The sequence below is a fragment of the Protomyctophum bolini genome (assembly GCF_963924005.1).
Source record: "Protomyctophum bolini genome assembly, chromosome: 20".
NCBI classification, from domain to species: Eukaryota; Metazoa; Chordata; class Actinopteri; order Myctophiformes; family Myctophidae; genus Protomyctophum; species Protomyctophum bolini.
In genome coordinates this window covers 26,393,331-26,411,857 of record NC_137881.1, presented here as the reverse complement: position 1 = coordinate 26,411,857, position 18,527 = coordinate 26,393,331, and the positions used below count along the sequence as shown (strand labels likewise).

The 18,527-nt window shown below is 44.6% G+C and overlaps 2 protein-coding genes across 4 annotated transcripts in view; both read left to right on the top strand.

The window, feature by feature from the left end:
* The window catches only part of tmem102 (transmembrane protein 102), a 47,042-nt gene extending 32,864 nt beyond the window's left edge, over positions 1–14,178 (top strand). For all 3 annotated transcript variants that reach the window (XM_080792669.1, XM_080792670.1, XM_080792671.1), the window contains 4 exons: positions 782–1,144; positions 3,691–3,893; positions 5,091–5,303; positions 7,816–14,178. In XM_080792669.1, the coding sequence (XP_080648795.1) occupies positions 782–1,144; positions 3,691–3,893; positions 5,091–5,303; positions 7,816–8,439 (1,403 nt within the window). In that variant the 3' untranslated portion in view covers positions 8,440–14,178. The remainder of the gene's footprint in view (positions 1–781; positions 1,145–3,690; positions 3,894–5,090; positions 5,304–7,815) is intronic.
* LOC308335722 (signal recognition particle receptor subunit beta-like) overlaps positions 1–18,527 on the top strand; it is a 398,251-nt gene that overhangs the window by 46,081 nt on the left and 333,643 nt on the right. The gene's annotated exons all lie outside the window — the stretch shown is intronic.

The following is an 18,527-nucleotide window of genomic DNA, read 5'->3' as shown; positions in this document are numbered from 1 at the left end:
TATCGTTCAGCCAGCAGCGGTGGTGGCGGGGCAAAGGAGGAAGCTGCTACAGGGGGAACTTGTTTTAAGCGCGCAGCTGGTGTTGTGAAGTTCGCCGCCGGTCACTGAGGGAGCCGTTAACTTCACCGGCGTGCTCTTCAGTCAATATTACTGCCGCTGTGAGCTCATAAATATATGCAGTGCCTTTCCAAAAACAATCTATAGTTATAGTTATAGTATATATATACAGTATATATATGTCCCCTGTTCCTCACAGAGCACGGCTGTTCTCTCTCTTAATCTCTCTCGGTGTGTTGTCTCACACGTTCGGTCTCTCTTGTCTTGGATAAAACGTAGTGGCATCTTACATGGGCAACTGGCGACCCCGGGGGTCCACATGCGGCCCCCACCTTCACTTAATGTGGCCCCCAGGTTAATGTGGCCCCCAAGGTTAATGTCCCAACATGATATATTATTTATTTCAGCTGTTACAATTCCAAACATGCAAACACCCGTTTTAATTTCTTCATTCTAGTCTTTTATACGTCCAATGAATTTGCATTTAATTTCATAAAGTTATCATAAGTAACCTATAACTAAATGCATTTGTTTTGTTTTTTTGACTGCTGGTTTTGTTTTTTTGTTAGATTTTCTATTTGACAAAAAAAAAAGAAAACTACTGCTCTAGTGGGTCTCATGTGCCTCGGTCTCCCAGCACATGAGTTTGGTTTTGCCGTATAACACTTCCCGTTGGCGTGACCGATTGTCTTCTCTCTCTCCCCCTCTCCTCCGCCCACCACAGGCCTGGTGCAGAAGGTGGACCAGCGCCTCCCGGTGGCCAACGAGTACCTGCTGCTGTCGGGCGGGGCGCGCGAGGGCGTGCTGGACCTCAACCCCGAGGAGCTGGGCGACTACGCGCGCGGCGCAGACTACGACCTGGACTTCACGCTGCTGGTGCCGGCGCTCAAGCTCCACGACCGCAACCAGCCCGTCACGCTGGACATGCGGCGCTCGGCGCCCTGCCACTCGTGGCTCAGCCTGCGGCTCTGCGACTCGCACACGCTGGCCCGCTGGGGCGTCTGCTGCCAGGAGGAGGAGGAGGCGGGCACGCCGCCGGAGGACGAGGAGGAGGAGGACGAGGGAGGAGGAGGAGGAGGAGACATGGGTAGGGAAGAGGAGGGGAGAGAGGGGGTACAAAAGGGTGGAGGGAACGGAGAAGGTATAGGGGTGTACTACAGGGGGTGGGTGTCGTCCATAGCTTCTTAGGAGTCGGGAGCAAGTCAGTTTGCTTCATCGCATTTTGATTAGGCGCAAGCGTCTATCGTTGAAGGTGTTGTGAGCTGAAAATAGCCAACCCAAAAGGGGGTCATACCATCAGTCTACAGTCATTAGTCAGACAAACCTGTGCTGCAGGTTAAAATTCACCCGTGTTACGGGTTAAAAATCACCCGTGGTGGGACGCCCTCTGGCCAAGTGGTCCAGGCGCATGCCACATATAGGCTTTGGCCTGACAGCGTGTCGCGTGTTCGAGTCCCGTTCATGACGACCTTCGCTGCGTGTCTCTCCCCTTCTCTTTCTCCCTCTTTCCTCTATTTTCACCTGATACTATCAATAAAGGCAGAAAAGCCAAAAACAAATCATAAAGAAATTAAAATAAATCACCCGTGGCTCCCGACATGCGTGGCAGGTTAAAACCAATCCGTGCTGCTTGGTAAAATCACCCGTGGTTTCCTGCGAGGTTAGGTTAGGGTTTGGGGAGGGTGTCTCACTAATGCTGTGTCTGATGCTTTGTGAACTAACAGAGCTATATTCAAGCTGTCGTGCATAACCGTGAGAGCAGGGAGGGAAATGTGGCAAAGTGGCATATTTTGGCTGCTTGAATCTGGCCTCTTTAATTAGCCCCTTCTAAGAGGGCTTAGAGAGATGTTGGTGTTCATGCAAAAGAACAGCTAAATAAATGGGACAGTAGGGACAGAGTTCAGTTAGAAATCAGAAATGTACTGGAGAATGTAATGGAAAGAGAGATGAAGGAATGGGCAAACAATGAAAGAGATTAAGAGAGAGAGAGGAGCATGAATGGAAGGCTTGATAGTGGAGGACGAGTACAGGAGAAAGATGATGAAGAAATGGGCAGCGACAGCGAGGGGAGATTGAGTTTGTTTTAGGCTTCACCGTCAGGGGGTAATGTGATGAATGGCGTTTGTCCCCAGTCCGCGCCCCAGTAATCCTTCGCCTTTACATCACAGGAGGAACACTTCCCCTGGAAATAAGCACCGGAAACATTTATCGAGTGTGACTTTGCGTACAATAACGTTCGCCTTCTCTCCAAAGCGTGTGACTTTTTCCCCACCTAAAATAAAGCAATGACATTTAGTGCTATGGCTCTCTTTTATATACAGTACTCTGTTTACTATATTCTTACTTTATCTCCAATTTTAGTTTCCTACAGTTTATGTACAGTACTTAACAGTAAGTAGTGCAAGTGGTTCCACGACTCGATGCTTCGTACAGAACCGTAATGCTTAGTAATGCTGGCAGTCTTGTAGAAGCCGGAAAGGCAGGGAGAGTCAAAGGTCTTAGTTTATCCTGTGGTTCATTCAGTTTCAGCTTCACCCAGCTGGTGGATGCGCAGGTGCTGCTCAGAGGGTGGGGGGGGGGTCGTTAGGGGTTAAGTGAATGCCTTAGTGTAAGTGCGTAGCTCAGGGACACACAGACATGGCTATCGGACCAGGAGGCAACCCGGTGAGCTTCTGATTTACAAGACGGCATTTCTACCCTAAGCTACAGCTGCCCTTACAGGCTTGACGTCGAAATTAAAAAAAGAAAAAAATAGAAATCCTGACACTTTTCTGAAAAACCTTATGTTTCTGTATCAGTGGTTCTCAAAAAAAGTCATTTTACACTTGGTTTCATGCTGAAAATAGCAGATCTACAAGCTCACAACGATTGTGTGTGACACGTGTAAAATCAGTCATTACGACGGCATCAAGGCCCGCCGAAATACATGCTAGTTGACTAAATCAACTGTCTATTTAGTCGTTTTTAAATCGTATGACATTTAATCAACTAGAAGTAGACCCAACAGTAAATAATTCCAGGTGACTAAAATGTGACTAAAAACTAAAAATCTAAACTTGCTGTCAAAATCAACACAGTTTAGTTTATTAGTTGTTTTTTTTTCCATACAAAAAACATTCTTAGTTCATCACAGTTTTTTCTTTCTAAAGGCCTATTCATAGTCTGTATTTTCGGTGGTGAGGTGCCCACCGAGCTGAAATAACGTTGAGCGGTGGTGAGTAAAAACAGAGAGGGCTGGAGCGGTGGCGGTGGTTTGCTCTTCACCGCGGCTCGTGACGTCATGTTGTAGTTCGGTGGTCACCTAACCACCGAAAATCCAGACTATGTATGAGCCTTTATTCTGGGGAAAAAAAGTATAGACTGAAGCCTAGGCTTATTACGTCTACCCTTTTGTCATTTAACTTAAAATAAAAAGAAACCAATATATGTATACCCCTTTTACAGGTTTTCAGTTCATGTGTCTTATTTCTACTGAACAATGTAATAATCAAGTAAAAGAATAAAATAGAATTGCTTACATGCCTTTTTTCCCCTAAAAAACAAGCAAAACAATATGCTAATAATAGTCACAGTAGTAACATTTTCACAAAAAAAACACTGCTTCATCACGTCCATCCGTCCGTCCCTCCACAGGTGGAGGCTCCGCCCCGTCCTCCCTGGGCTCTCCTCACCACCAGTCTCTGGACGGCTGCTACTTCTCCCCGTCGCTGGTGGCCGACTGGTTCTGGGGCGTGGTGAGCGAGGCCGTGGACGAGCTGCGCCGCTGCCCCCAGAGGGGCATCCCCGTGCCCGAGAGGCTGGAGAGGAACGGGCCCCTCGCCACCATCATCCTGCAGGTATGAGGGTCCTTTCTTTTTTTGATCCCACGATTTTGTAACCGATTTTTCACCCCTGTGTCAATTATCTAATGTGATCCTGGGCTCTACACACCCTCCTCCAACCTAGTCCCCACTTGAACTCATGCTTCCTTCATGCCTGAGTGTCCAAGTTGCTCCTTTTCACCTGACAGGGAGGGAGTTTCCCTGGTTGGACGTAGCGCGTGGAAGGAACACGTTATTCCAACCAGTTCCTTTCCCCTCCATCAGGCGCCCCGGCTGGCCAGGGGGAGGCAGTTTAGAGACCAGGATTACTGCATGTTTTTTGTGAGGGTACCTACCCTAGGGGACACGGGGAGAACATGCAAACTCCACACAGAACACCCGGCACTCGGGTGGAGGCGCAGGGGTAAAGTAGTAGTCTAAACTAAAGCCTGTACCCCCTGACAGCGGGTCAGTGTTGAGTGGGAGGCACCACCATGTCCTACCGGTGGGGACTCCTCCTCACTGGCAAGTGAGACTAGGGGTACTACTGGCTAATAGTAGTAGAAATAGAGAAATGTGCGAGAGAGATAGAGGATGAATTGGCATAATTAATTTACTGGGAATAAAAGGAGATAAAAAATGATTGGCTACTCTAAAATGAGAAAACTAAAAATGGCGTAGCAGCCCTAAGGCTTAACATACTGTTACGATGACCCACATTCCAACTAAAAAAAATAAAGTATACATTTTATTTAGGGCGCCTCTAATAACTGCATCGTAATCTTTGCAATTCAAAGGCAGCATATTAACCCATTTTTGGTCGGGAACCCCTTTTGGTGTTAGCATTATGTTGTGCTTTAGCTATTGAAAAATAGCATATCTACAAGCTTGTAGGTCTGCTATTATTGAAAAATTGTGAAAATGCGGCACACATCTTTGAATATATATTCTTTCAGATAACTTTTTTATTTTATTTTGACGTCAGGGGGCTAACGAACCAATGACTTTGGACGTGTGCTCTTTGGCTATTGTGCTGATGTCTTCCCATGTCGTCTGTCTGTCTGTCTGTCTGTCTGTCTGTCTGTCTGTCTGTTGTCTTCCTCTGTAATGTATTTTTTGTTGTCATTGATGTTTTATGTGTGGCTGTAGCTGGGGTGAAAGCCCAAGACAAATTTCCCTTGTGGACAATAAAGTTAACCTTGACCTTGTCTGTCTGTCTGTCTGTCTGTCCAGGCTGGCTCCAGCCGGGTGCTGTACGACCTGCTGCCCGTGGTGTCCTTCCGGGGCTGGCCGGCCGTGGCCCAGGGCTGGCTCACCGCCAACCACTTCTGGGACGGCAAGATCACCGAGGAGGAGGCCATCTCCGGCTTCTACCTGCTGCCGTGCTGCTCGCCGCTCGGAGGACGCCCCGACAGGGAGTGGAGACTGGCCTTCTCACGCAGCGAGGTGAGGCCGCCACGCCAAAGTGTTTCTGTTGACTATACAGCCCCCAAACCACACCAAAGGGTTCTGTTGACTATACAGCCCCCAAACCACACCAAAGGGTTCTGTTGACTATACAGCCCCCAAACCACACCAAAGGGTTCTGTTGACTATACAGCCCCCAAAACACACCAAAGGGTTCTGTTGACTATACAGCCCCCAAAACACACCAAAGGGTTCTGTTGACTATACAGCCCCCAAACCACACCAAAATGGTTGAGCCCGGAACGAGACGGTTTTAGCCGTTCATCCCAGCGGTTTGTTATGTCCTGTTGCACGTCGTTTGGTTGCAACAGCTGCAACGAGAGCACGTTACCTGGTGATGTTCTTCTTTTTTTATTATTCTTTATTTAGGGACATCCACAATCATATTATACAACCATTTTTCAAATAGTGTTTCGTTGTCCACAGGCTGTTTTTTTTTTTCTTTCATTTTTAGACCGGAACAAAAAAAGAATAAGAATAAAATAAAGCATATGGGAGAGATGGATGATGTGTACAATACAATATAACACGCATAGGGAGACATAAGGGAGTATTTGAAACCGTGAGCAGTAATTAAAATAAAAACAACAGAACCAAAAAAAAGAGACATGAGTAAGACAGGATCATTCAATCCTTGCCGCTACAAAATCTGGTCGCAAAGGAATAATATATTCCACCCAATTAGACCAAAACTTTATACATTTCTCCTTCTGCAGTCTGAGAGAGTAAGTGATCTGTTCCATATTATAAATATCATTTACTATATCTATCCATTCTTTTATGGATCCTGGTGGTGTTCTTGTACTGAGTGCGATCCTTATGCCCAAAGAGTACCGGTATAACCCATTTTGACCTGAGATCAGATTATAAAAATGTCTTCTACAGCCTGACAGTTCTCTGAAAAAGCTATGTTTCTGTTAGTCGTTGTTTCAAAAATAGCAGACCTATCACTGAGGTCGAGGAGCAGCAGGAGAGAGGTCCTGTCCGCATACATTGCCATTAGCAGATCATTTGACACTTTTAACCAGAGCGGTTTCTGTGGAGTGGTGGCATCTGAAACCGGACTGAAAATTGTCAAAAAGATTGTTACTGCTGAGATAGGCTGTAAGCTGACAGGCAACAACTTTTCCCAGCAGTTTTGACATAAATGGAAGATTGGATATTGGAGGTTGGGAGGCGGCTGTGGGTGAAGCGGTAGCAGTGCTCTTAGTCTGCTCTCTAATTGACTCCACTTTGTTGTTGAAAAATTGAAGGGAATCTAGGGGATTGATGGAAGGGGGGGAGCTGGGGGAGTGGTTTTGGTGAGGTTGGCGATTGTGTCAAAAAGTAGTCTGGGGTTGTTTTTGTTGTTGGCTAGTATTAATGTGGAGTAGTATGTGTTTTTAGCTTCTTGTAGAGCACATTTATACGTGTGTATTCTATATATATATATATATATATACTCATCCCATGCCAAGTGAAAAACCTCAAGCTTAGTTTTACGCCATTTTTGTTCAAGGTTAAGGGCTCATTTTGCCCCGAGATCAGATTCTAAAAATGTCTTCTACATCCTGACAGTTTTCTGAAAGTCGGTCTTCGATTTTTCTAAAATAGCAGACCTACAAGCTCGTAGCGCGCCACTTGGTGGCTTGTAGATCTGCTATTTTTCAATAGCTAAAGCATAACATAATGCTCGATCCTTCCTACTCCTGAACTCTGCCAAATCAGAGATGGTGCTAGTCGGTCCAGGCAAACATACCCATCTGTTCAATAACATAACACTCAACCTGGATGGCTGCCCGACAACCCACAAACCAACAGTCCGAAACCTAGGAGTCATTTTTGACACATCTCTATCTTTCACACATAAAAAGCACTACAAAATCTGCCTTCTTCCATCTGCGCAACGTTGCTAGAATCCGTCCAATACTCTCACTTCCCGAACTCACCTCAAGAATAGATTACTGCAATGCCCTCTTCTCCGGTTTACCATCGACAGCAACACATGGTCTCAGATTAATCCAAAACGCAGCAGCTAGCTAGAGTACTCACCAGAAAAAGGAAATTTGACCACATCACACCAACACTAATAGAACTACACTGGTTACCCATACAGGCCAGAGCCCGCTTCAAGATACTCCTCCTGACCTATAAAACCTTAAACGGACTCGCGCCACCTTACATGTCCAGTTAAATAAATATATACATCCCTCCAAGACCACTAAACGCTCTCAGGATGCTGGAAAACTCACAGTCACAACACACGATAAAATAACGGTTGGGGGCAGAGCTTTCACACGTCGTGCCCCCTTTCTCTGGAACGCTCTCTCCCTCAGGATGTCAGAAATGCAAACTCCCTGGACATATTTAAGACACCTTTTTTCTGAAACTGAACTGTTAATTGAATTCAAGAGTCCATTTCTCCTTCCTTTGCACCATTCTCTGTCCCTCCTGTCTTCCTCTCTTGTTCCTCTGTAATCCAACAGTGTCCATCTCTCTGTCCGTCCTCCAGGTCCAGCTGAAGAAGTGCATCCCCTACCCCATGGCCCAGGCCTTCCAGGCGGCCAAGGCCGTGCTGTCCCGCGTCCTGGCGCGCCCGCGCACCGGCCTCAGCCCGTACCACCTGCGCACGCTGCTCTTCTGGGCCTGCGACCGGCTGCCCCCCGCCTACCTGTCGTCGCCCGACGCCGACACGCCGGCCCGCCTGCTCCTGGGCCTCCTGGACGACCTGGCGCACTGCATCCTGGGCAAGAGCTGCCCCAACTACTTCCTGCCCCAGTGCAACATGCTGGAGCACCTGACGGACGGCCAGGCGCTGCTGGTCGCCCGCAAGCTGGGCCACGTGCGCTCGGACCCCGCCGAGCACCTGCGCGCCGCCGTGGACCAGGCGCGGCAGGCGGGCCAGCTGAAGAAGGAGGCCATGATGGCGGCGGCCGCCACCAACGGCTACGGCGGCTCGCCGGGCCACCACCACCACGGCCACCCGGCCAACGGCATCATCTCGCCGTCGGAGGACAAGCTGGCCCAGCGGCTGCAGCAGCTGGTCACGGAGAACCCGGGGAAGTCCATCTCCGTCTTCCTCAACCCCGACGACGTCACCCGGCCTCACTTCCGCATCGACGACAAGTTCTACTGATTGTGCCCCCACCGCGACTTTGAAGTGTGTGTGTGTTTGTGTGCTTGCGTGTGTGTGTGTGTGTGCGTGCGTGTGTGCGTGTGCGCGTGTGTGTTCGTTTTATATACTTAACATGCCTTTCTAAAACGCACTGTACTTTGAGACACGGCGACAGAGAGCCGGAGGCTCAGAGACTTAACAGAATCGTGTTCTCTGAACACCGCAGGCCAAGCACTGACACTCTTCCTTGATCTTTCCTTCTAGAAGCTAAACGCTAACGACGTTAATTCTACGGAGCTATGTTGCTGCACAGACTCTTCAAAAACCAAAACAAAAGAACTACACATCCTAACGACAGGGTGACTCTCTCACTGCCTGTCCCCCCCCCCCCCAATGGAAGGAACAACAACAGCAGTCACGTATGGCGACGTCGTAACCAACAATAGTCGTACCTCAGAAATGCAAGCCGTGGAGCTCGTTGCCGTGGAGACAAAAGTTGTTTTTTTAACCAGACTTTTCAGCTAGCACTGCAAAAACAAAGAACATAAGAAATGTTAGAAACAAGGGCCTTCAGAGGACACGGTAAGGAGTCTGGGTTGATTGTGTAAGACTCACCCCTAAGAGTCTTTTACGCATAAACGGTTTCGAGAAAAACACCCCCGGAATGCAGAATTCCTCCCTTTTTTATATTTTGGCCCCTGTGTCCTCCTCCTGACTGTACTCCTTTTCTTTCATTCTCTTTCTCAGGTATTTGTAACGTTGTTTCTTTTCTACGTAAATGACTTCATATTTTTGCTGAAGGGTTTTAGGTCGTCCTTCGTATCTCGATGGCGGCGCCCCGCCCCCTTTGATCGGTCCTGCATATTTCAGCGTTTCGTTGCGTCGGCGGAATGTAACCAAAGAGCTTTGAAAGAAAGAGCCCCCCCCCCCCCGCATTTTGTTGGAATCGGTGTCGCAAACCCCTTAACGTTCCATTCGTCATCTCTCTCGATCATCAAACCGATAAGGTGCTCACGCATCATTGATTTTCCTTCTTTATCCCTTCAAAAATCTGTGGTCGAGGTGTGTGGCAATGAATTTATATAAGCCAGTCTTTAAAAACAAAATATATATACAGTATATATATACTAGTACTACTGAACGATTTGGAACTGCTCTCGTGAATTATTATTATTTAACATTTTGTTTCTGCCATTCTTTTGGGGGTACCTTTACTTGAACTAAAAGTTCCGGTCTATATATCTATAGCGAGATCTTGACATTATAGTGAGCCCTCGAAAAGCCAATGCAGAAATACATTCACCTGCTGTACAAACAACCTGAAGATCAGATGTTCTCTGGTTGACTTTGTGGAGAAATGAAGCATCTTTTTTAAGAGATGTCAAGTAGACAATGCGTGTGTTTGAATAGCAGAGAGGTATAGGCTAGTTGACCACTTCTCCCAGGACATATCGTTAAAGGTTCGAAATGTTCAAACATTTTGATTTTTCTAAAAAGTTCACGTGTGTTGCATCGATTTGTGACATATCGTGACGCTTGTAGATCAGCTTTTTTTTTAACAGGGCTTAAGTGGTTAATTGGCTCAAGTGGTGGCGGCTGTTGCTCATTAGCATCGTCGTTTAGCAACTGTCGAAGATGCCTTTGTGTGACGCCATTCGGTACTCGACTTTTATGTGCCACGGGCTAGCTAGTATGTGGGGGAAAATCGAATGGTTTAACTGTGTGTTTGTGTTGGAAAGGCTCATTCGCGTGACTCAAATTCGATTTGCGGGACACTCGACTGGCTCCGATAATTGCCCACCCTCTCATCTGCTTGGTTGGTCCGTTTTAATGAGCGTCTGTGTGTGTGAGTGTGTGTGTGTGCGTGCTTGTGTACATGTGTACGCTATACGTGTGCAGGATTGCAGACCAGCCCAGTGAATCAGGCCTGTGGTGCATGTCAGGCAGTCGCTGCTGCGCCCTATCTGGTCTAGCCAGATGTGAGGCAATCACGGGGGGGAATGGAGGGATGGATGGATGTAAGGAGAGCGGCATTAGGGTGTCTGTATGGAGTGATGCTACTGTGAGGTGGGGGGGGCGCATACAATACGGTGGATAGTGATAGATGAATGGATTGATATACAGTATATATGGTAGATGGATGGATATACGGTATATGTGGAGAGACGTGTGAAGGATGGATCAATGTATGTGGGAGAGAGAGGAATGGGTACGTCGTGGATGGATACGGCTATATGGAGAAAGAGAGATGGATGGAAAATCAAAATGTAACACATCAGATTGATGGCGAGACAGGCTATACTATAGGCCTCTTTGAAGTGATTTTCAGTATAACGGAGAAGGTGGGCGTCCCGTGGCATTGGATTCTCTCTCGCTCTGTTGATCTGTTTTTTTCTCTCTCTCTCGTGTCTTTCTCATCCCACCTTTCCTCGTACATATTTGAACTCTCTCTCTCTCTCTACTTGTGCTCCGATCCGTGATTCTCGTCTCCCATGTTCCATCATCTCTCCCCCCCCCCCCCCCCCCCCTCTCTCTCTCTCTCGTCCTCCAACTTCAACCCACAAGAGGACCCCTATCGGATGCTTGTCCACACTTGATTAGAAGACCCCCCAAGAACAGCTGGTACCTTAAGTTCACTCTAAATGTCACAATATTGCACCTCTGTTGAACTGGTGAACATTAATAGTGGAAACGGATGGACTCACCGCGACCGCCGACTGGAGTCGTTTGCGTGGCTGCTAACAGGCCACACGTTTACTGCATAGAATTTATCAGCCCTACATTTGTACAGCAGCTTATACAGTCAATAATAGTGTGGTGCAATGGGGTGGGTGTAGATGTATAGGTCAATTTATACTGGCACTTTGATTGTGGTTCTAAAAAGCTAGAGTGCTTACTACTGAATTCAGAAGCGTGTGTGTGTGTGTGTGTGTGTGTGTGTGTGTGTGTGTGTGTGTGTGTGTGTGTGTGTGTGTGTGTGTGTGTGTGTGTGTGTGTGTGTGTGTGTGTGTGTGTGTGTGTGTGTGTGTGCGCGCGTGCGTGTGCGTGCGTGCGTGTGTGTGTGTGGTCAAAGTTAAAAAATTCGAAAACCAAAGCAGATCAGTACAGAATTAAGAATATGAATGAAATATGAAATTAATACTCATTTTAAGTATCAGACTGGATGGTGCGTTTATATACTTTTCTTGGTCCCTTTTTCCAGCATGTCGTATAACCATCGTCCTTTTTCCTGGCATGTCATGATAACAGGCGAGCGTTTGCCGAAACTAGCCCATCTATAAGCTCACAACGCTCTGTGAGCTTGTAGCGCTGTTTATTTCCTCCACTAATCCTATGTCGAAAGATGTTCGTCGACTTTTTCCACTGACGAAAACTAAATGGGGAAAACTAAGCTATGATGACTAAAACTAAATATAATTGACAATTGTGTCAACAAATAAAAACTAGACTAAAATGTTAGGAAGGGACTAGTGGACAAGCGTTCCAGTATACGTAAAAGACAAGTCATTTGCATGCTGGCGCGTTGTGAGCTTTGTAGATTGGCTATTTTCAGCAAGCGTAAAATCAGTCATGATGGCGTCAAGACCGACTAAATTAGTCGACTAAATCAACTGTAAATTTAGACGACTAAAAATCGTATGATATTTAATCGACTAAAACACTAAGACATTCCAGGTGACTAAAATGTGACTAAAACTAAAATCAAGACATGCCGTCAAGATCAACACTGCACTGAAGAGATGTGGTGTAGTATCCCTGGACAACTCAGTATATTGTTGTTGCTGTTGTTAGACCTCCTATCTCCATATTCTTCTCCATAACCTTTTGTGGTCTTTGGTAAATTAAAGTCTTACTTGATCACACTACAGCTTTCACACAAAAGCAAGTAGCAGATCCACTGTGAGGCATTTTTAAGCTTGTAGATCTGCTGCTTTTGCTAAAAAGAATTGACATTTTTTTAATCCTGAAAAGTAACAGTTTTGGACATATGAGGTTTCCCAACAGGACCATTATAGGGTTTAATTATTATTTATTTTATTTTGCATTTGTTTAAGGTGAGACTGTTATTTGCCCTAAATGAAAAAAGTATTTTCGGACTGCCACTGCCCCTTTTCAACAGTTTGACAGAGTCATTGAAGTTCCAAATGTCTTGGGACGTGCGTGTTCACTTTGTACCTTAATTTAAAACGGGCCTATAGTTGGAGATTAACCAAACACCCGGAACAATCCGTTTTGTCTGGGCCGAAAATCAAAATGTACACAACAGATCAGATCTTGCCCCATTTACACTGGCAGACAAATCTAGATCTGAAAATCCGATTGGTTTAATTTAAATGAGTCCAACGTGACTCATTTAAACGAATCCGATTCCAATCTGAATGTGGCTCAGATCTGATTCGTGCTGGATTTGGCTAGCCAGTGTAAATGTGGCCTTATAGTGCAGATTATCTACTCTTGTATATCACGGTGACTGAATTTTAGACATGTATGCAATCAACAACAAAAAAAAAAGGAAGAAAAAAATATATATATGGAAAATCCTATGGAATTTACAGTATTGTCATATTTATACTATAGTCAATATATGGTTATAATTTGTTTATGTTGTGAAAAGGTGGGGGGGAGGGGAATCAAGAACATGCTGCCCAGGGGATTGCATGGAATACCAATACGTACATTATGCTATTGTTTCATGTCCACACAACGATGGGTCAAAATCCACTCCTAATGCTAATGATATCTTTATTACATCAGGGGTCTTCATCGGGGGGGTCAGGGACCACCTCAGAGTTTTATATTTGAACACTTGAACCCTATAACATCCTTATACTGAGGAGAACTTTAGCCAAAGGAAAAAAAGGAGCAAACCAAGTACATAATAGTGAAAGGTCAAATTTACTAGCTGGTATTGAGGGTTCCAAGTGGTTAAATGTCTGGGGGGGGAAGAAAAAGAAAACATGAATTCACACAACACTGATGGTCAATGAAATCTGCAACACGATGCTATAGAATGTAGTGGGGGTCCCCACTTCATCCGTCTCAGTTAAGGGGTTCTTGGCCTGAATAACGTTGAAGACCCCTGCCTTACATGTCTGTGCTTAAACTACTGATGGTCCTATATACTGTACTACCTAAAGAACATGTCATTAATCTCCATATAATTACCACAAACCAAACAAATGCAATGAATGTAACTCTGGTTTGCCTGCCCAGGCAATTTGGTCCCGGTTGAAACGACACAAGCTGTGTCGTTTCAACAATCAATGTCACACTATCTCGACAGAATGACTAGCCTATCCAAGTGCTGAGGTTGTGTGAGCTGCAGCCATTCTGCTGTAATGGAATACTGTTCTTTTAATATCTCTTTTCTAACTTGAGTTCTTGCAGTACGTCTTTTCAAACAAGTGCATTATTATTATAATTATTATTTCATCATTGATTTTGCTGTATTTATCTTTATTTGCTAAGTTGATATTGATCTATCTCAAAGGGTACTGCAGTAGCATGAAATAAATCACTATACATTTCAAATCCAAATGGCCTGTCGCTGTATTCTGTATCATTGTGATAACATAATTTTTAATGGTTAAGTGTTTTATTTTTTTAGATTAACATGAAATATTAGCTAATTGAATCATTAAAAGGAAAAATGCCTTAGCTCTCTCCCCTCAGTAAATCAAGTTTATGGTTTTATAATGGCCTCCCGACAAGGTTGGTTTGTCTCGCAATACCGTCTGATGTCAACAGAGGGTGCTCCAACACAGGCTTTGTTCCTGCAGGGTTCCACACGGGCCTGTGTCAGAATGGGATTCCACAGTGGTGGAAAAAAGTATACTTATATTTGTTACTTAAGTAAAAGTATCGATACTGCAATGTAGAACTACTCCGTTACAAGTAAAAGTCCGGTAATCAAAATGTATTTACTTGAGTAAAAGTTACAAAAGTTTATTGTTATCAAAATGTACTTAAAGGTACCAAAAGTAAAGGTACTCATTGTGCACAAGTTGTATTAAAAATGTTTTCAAATAGCAGATCTACAAGCACACAATGCGTTGCAATGCAAAGCATTGTGAGCTTGTAGATCTGTTATTTTCAAATGGCCAAAATGTATAGGGCTAAAGTGGCTAAAGTGGTTAATGTAGCCTATGTTTTGTAATAATAAACCAAGTAACCACCAGTAACTAAAGTTTTCAAATAAATGTAGTGGAGTAAAAGTACTGTATTGTGTACTGAGATGTAGTGGAGTAGAAGTAAAAGTAGTAGAAATTGGAAATACTCAAGTAAAGTACAATAACCAAAAAGAAAGTAGTACAGTACAGTACAGTACTTGTAATGTACTTAGTTACTTTCCGTGTGTGTGTACGTGTGTGTCACTTGCAGCACAGATCAGATGCTCCAATTCTGCATTATTCATCGTTGCTGTCAGATGGAAACATTGGAAAAAATGTCCAATGCATCCACCAGTCAGTGTTATTAATTCACATGCTCTTGGTTAGATCTTTATAAAAACCCACAGACAGACTTAACCACTAAAGGTATAGTGATTTTCTTTAAAGTATGTGTTAAAAAGCTTTATATTGTGATGGTACTCATTGCTATATAGTGTCTGTTCAGTATCAGGAGTCTCCATGTCTCTCCATCTTTTTATTGAACAGAAAATGCATTTTCAGAAACTGAAACTTGGATAGCGATTTTCAGGATATATAAAGATCAGGACACAGATTAAACAAGTGGAATTGTGATGACACAAAGAAATTAGCAGACAAATTTAGAACTGGAACACTATGAAAATTATAGCTCATAAATAGCTACTGTCTCCTGCTTGGCTGAAAATGTATTTTCTGTTTCGAACTAGCTGGAGAATTAACACTATCAGAATATAGTGATTTAACCTTTTAACAAATTACTTTTTGTTTTAACCAAAATATATCACTTACTCTATACCTTTAATACCTTGTAATCATTTTTCTAATCCAGTGAAAATATAATGGCTTGTAGTTAAGCTGTTTCCACTATTGTGACACCGTTGTACAACAAACTAGGACATTTATTTATGTATTTATTTTAAAGTTGAACTATGGAGATGCAAGGTTTCTGCCCGACAGCAACGACGTGCACTGAATATCTAACTATTGTACACCTTCACATTGGTAAATGGTGCATTTATATAGCGCCTTTATCCAAGGCGCTTTACATAGTTTGTGCATTACATTCACCCATTCACACGCACATTAATACACTGATGGCGGCGGAAACCATGCAGGACACCAACCAGCACATCAGGAGCAATCAAGGACACTAACTCTGGGGGAGCCTGGGTTGCCATCCAGCCGCTCTACCCCTGAGCCACCGCCACCCCCACATTGTGTATGGATGTTCTATTCTGTTCTGTTTCAATTGCATGGATTCACCTGGGACGTATACTCGGTGATGTATCAACATCAACAGGGTTTCGTGTCTACCATGGAAGGACTATAGGCTCTGTGGGTTGTCTCCTGTCCGGGCCCCTCCTACGTTTATTATAGGATTACGATGGGAATGAGTCATTAATTGGCACCATCCCATACTCACTGTATTAATTAGGTACGGTCCATTCATGGATGTAAAGAGAACTGCATTGACTGAATATACCTTTTCAAAATGTATGTATAATAGCCTATATGTGAAGCCACATTTTTGTGGCGTAGTAGTAGTAGTAGTAATACTTTTGGTTCTTACAACGTCTTGCGTAATATGCAAGATGTCACAACAAATTTAAATCACTTGATATGTAAGAACAAGGCAGAGGCACTGACTGGCCTTGAGGCCCGTGAGGCACCCCTGAGCGAGCTGTCAGGCAAGCCATGGCCTCATGCGGCAACCATGCGCTCTGTGCGGGTTGGCGAGTCAGGGTGGAGAGAAGAGGTCAGTGTTTCCCGTGGTGGGCCGTGAGGACATTGGGACGCCCTCGGAAAATGAGATGCTGCAACTGACAAGGGGCCATCCCTGGCTTCAATACAAATCTGGAATCTAATGCAAGTGGGCCCCCAAATAATTGTCAAGCACTGACGACAATATAACAAAAATAATTCACCATCAGTTTTGATGGTGAATTGGTGATATTGAGATATAGGCACTTAAAGTAGATTCTACGTTGCTTCTTTTGATCCAAGCCAGGAACACAATCGACGTGCACCCATACTACCCACTACCAGCCGTGGTAAATGGTCAGATGGGTCACAGGTGGGCCACGAACTCTTTCAATATTTCCAAGTGGGCCAGAAAAGGTTGGAAACCGCTGGCATATAGAGAATAGGTTATATCACGTGAACCAAAACCAGCGCTCCCGTCACATGATCAGCCAATCACAGTGGCTTTTGGACTTATATAGCTTATACTCATGACAACTTAACAGTATTAGTTTTCAAATAGGTCATTTGGAGTCATTTGGAAAACTATGAGCCGTATAGTTTAATGGCATCTGATTCCTGGAGATTGGAATTGAAATTGGATGATACAGATGATGCATATCGTTGCTGTCGGCCAGAAACCTCATATCTCCATATTCTAACTATTTGTGATGCTTTTTAATTTGAAATCCTGAAAAGTAACAGTTTTGGACATAGCTCGAGAACTCCACTTTCAGCATGCCGTCCCTATTTTGGGAATGATTGCGACCAAAGGTCGCAGTTAACTTTGGAATTATGCATTTCCTGTCAGTTTGTGTGTTGGGCACACGTGACGTCATCAGGGATGGAGCATGTGACATCACGTGACATCATCAATATTAAGCCCATATAATGAGATCCCTGATGTCAACAATATTGGCCAGCAACTCTACATCTGACCTCAAAGCTCAAACCCTTAGATCTCCATATATGGAGTTGACCTGTTCTGACATTCCATATGTTGATCCTTCCCCATCCATCCTTCCTCTTCGATGTCTCCCTTTTGACTCCATTCAAACTCCAGACGGGCCTGCCCCAAAGTTATTAGTGCAGGCGCACTCGGCACCCGGCGATTACCCCCCCTTCCAAAGTGCCAGTGCTCGCCCAGCAGTCTGCTGTCACCCAGGCGGATGCGTGCTCGCTTCTCGCCCCCTCAGGCGTCTCACGTGGTATTATATAGTGAAAATAGCAGATCTACTGTACAAGCTCACAACATGTTGCGAGCTTGCAGACTGGCTACTCTTGCCCATGTGATGAGATGCCGTGAACATACGATGAATTTCAACTTAAAGGGGCTTAAAGTGGGCAAGCTCTCACAGAAGGGCAACAGTGTTGCTGAACTATACACAGTATAGCCTTCTATATACATCGATCCAAAAACAAACAGAAGGTAAATTGTAATTAATTTGCTGCTGTGCAGGGTTGCTTATACATTGACATTTGACTATATGGATGTGGAAAACAATCAAAATGGTTATATGGCTTCTCGTTCACTTACACTTCTAAATCTAGACTGGAGTGTTCATTTAATTATGTGTGGGAAAATTGGACACACGCTGTACGAGTTAAATTAAAACACTCCAGATATTACTGTGGAAAATTACAAGGGTGCTGTAGGCCTATGTTGAGACTGACTGATTTATACCGTTATTGAAATTTACATTATTGGAGTGAAAAGGCAATTTCCGTAAATTATTGTTCCTATATGAACTATGTATATTGTACTGTATAGTTGCACGGTATATGGAATGTGCTGTGAATGCAATGCTGTAAGCAGTGTTCTCAACCTCATCCACATCAAGGCCACCTATTCATCATAACACGTCATGGCGTTGTTGCCCAGAAGTCAGGCAGCCACCTCCCAATACCATTGTTGTCGTATACGCTACCATCCATGGCAGCATGGCACGCGGAGCGCCGACATATCCTTGTCCCAGTTGCAGTTTTTAAAAAAAAGAAGAAAAGACAAGAAAAAGACATGGACTGCATGCACTTTGTGCATTAGTGCATCTGTCTTGGACAGGAAGTCCCTAGTCTGCCAGCTGTCACTGGTTGGTGATGATGAGGCTCTCAAGGTCAGCATAGCCCTCGATGCTGCATGTGCATTTGTGCAGCCCTGTAGGATTCTTGTGAATCTGCAAGCTTTTCTTAAGGTTTCAGTTTAGTTTTTTTTGCCTTTAT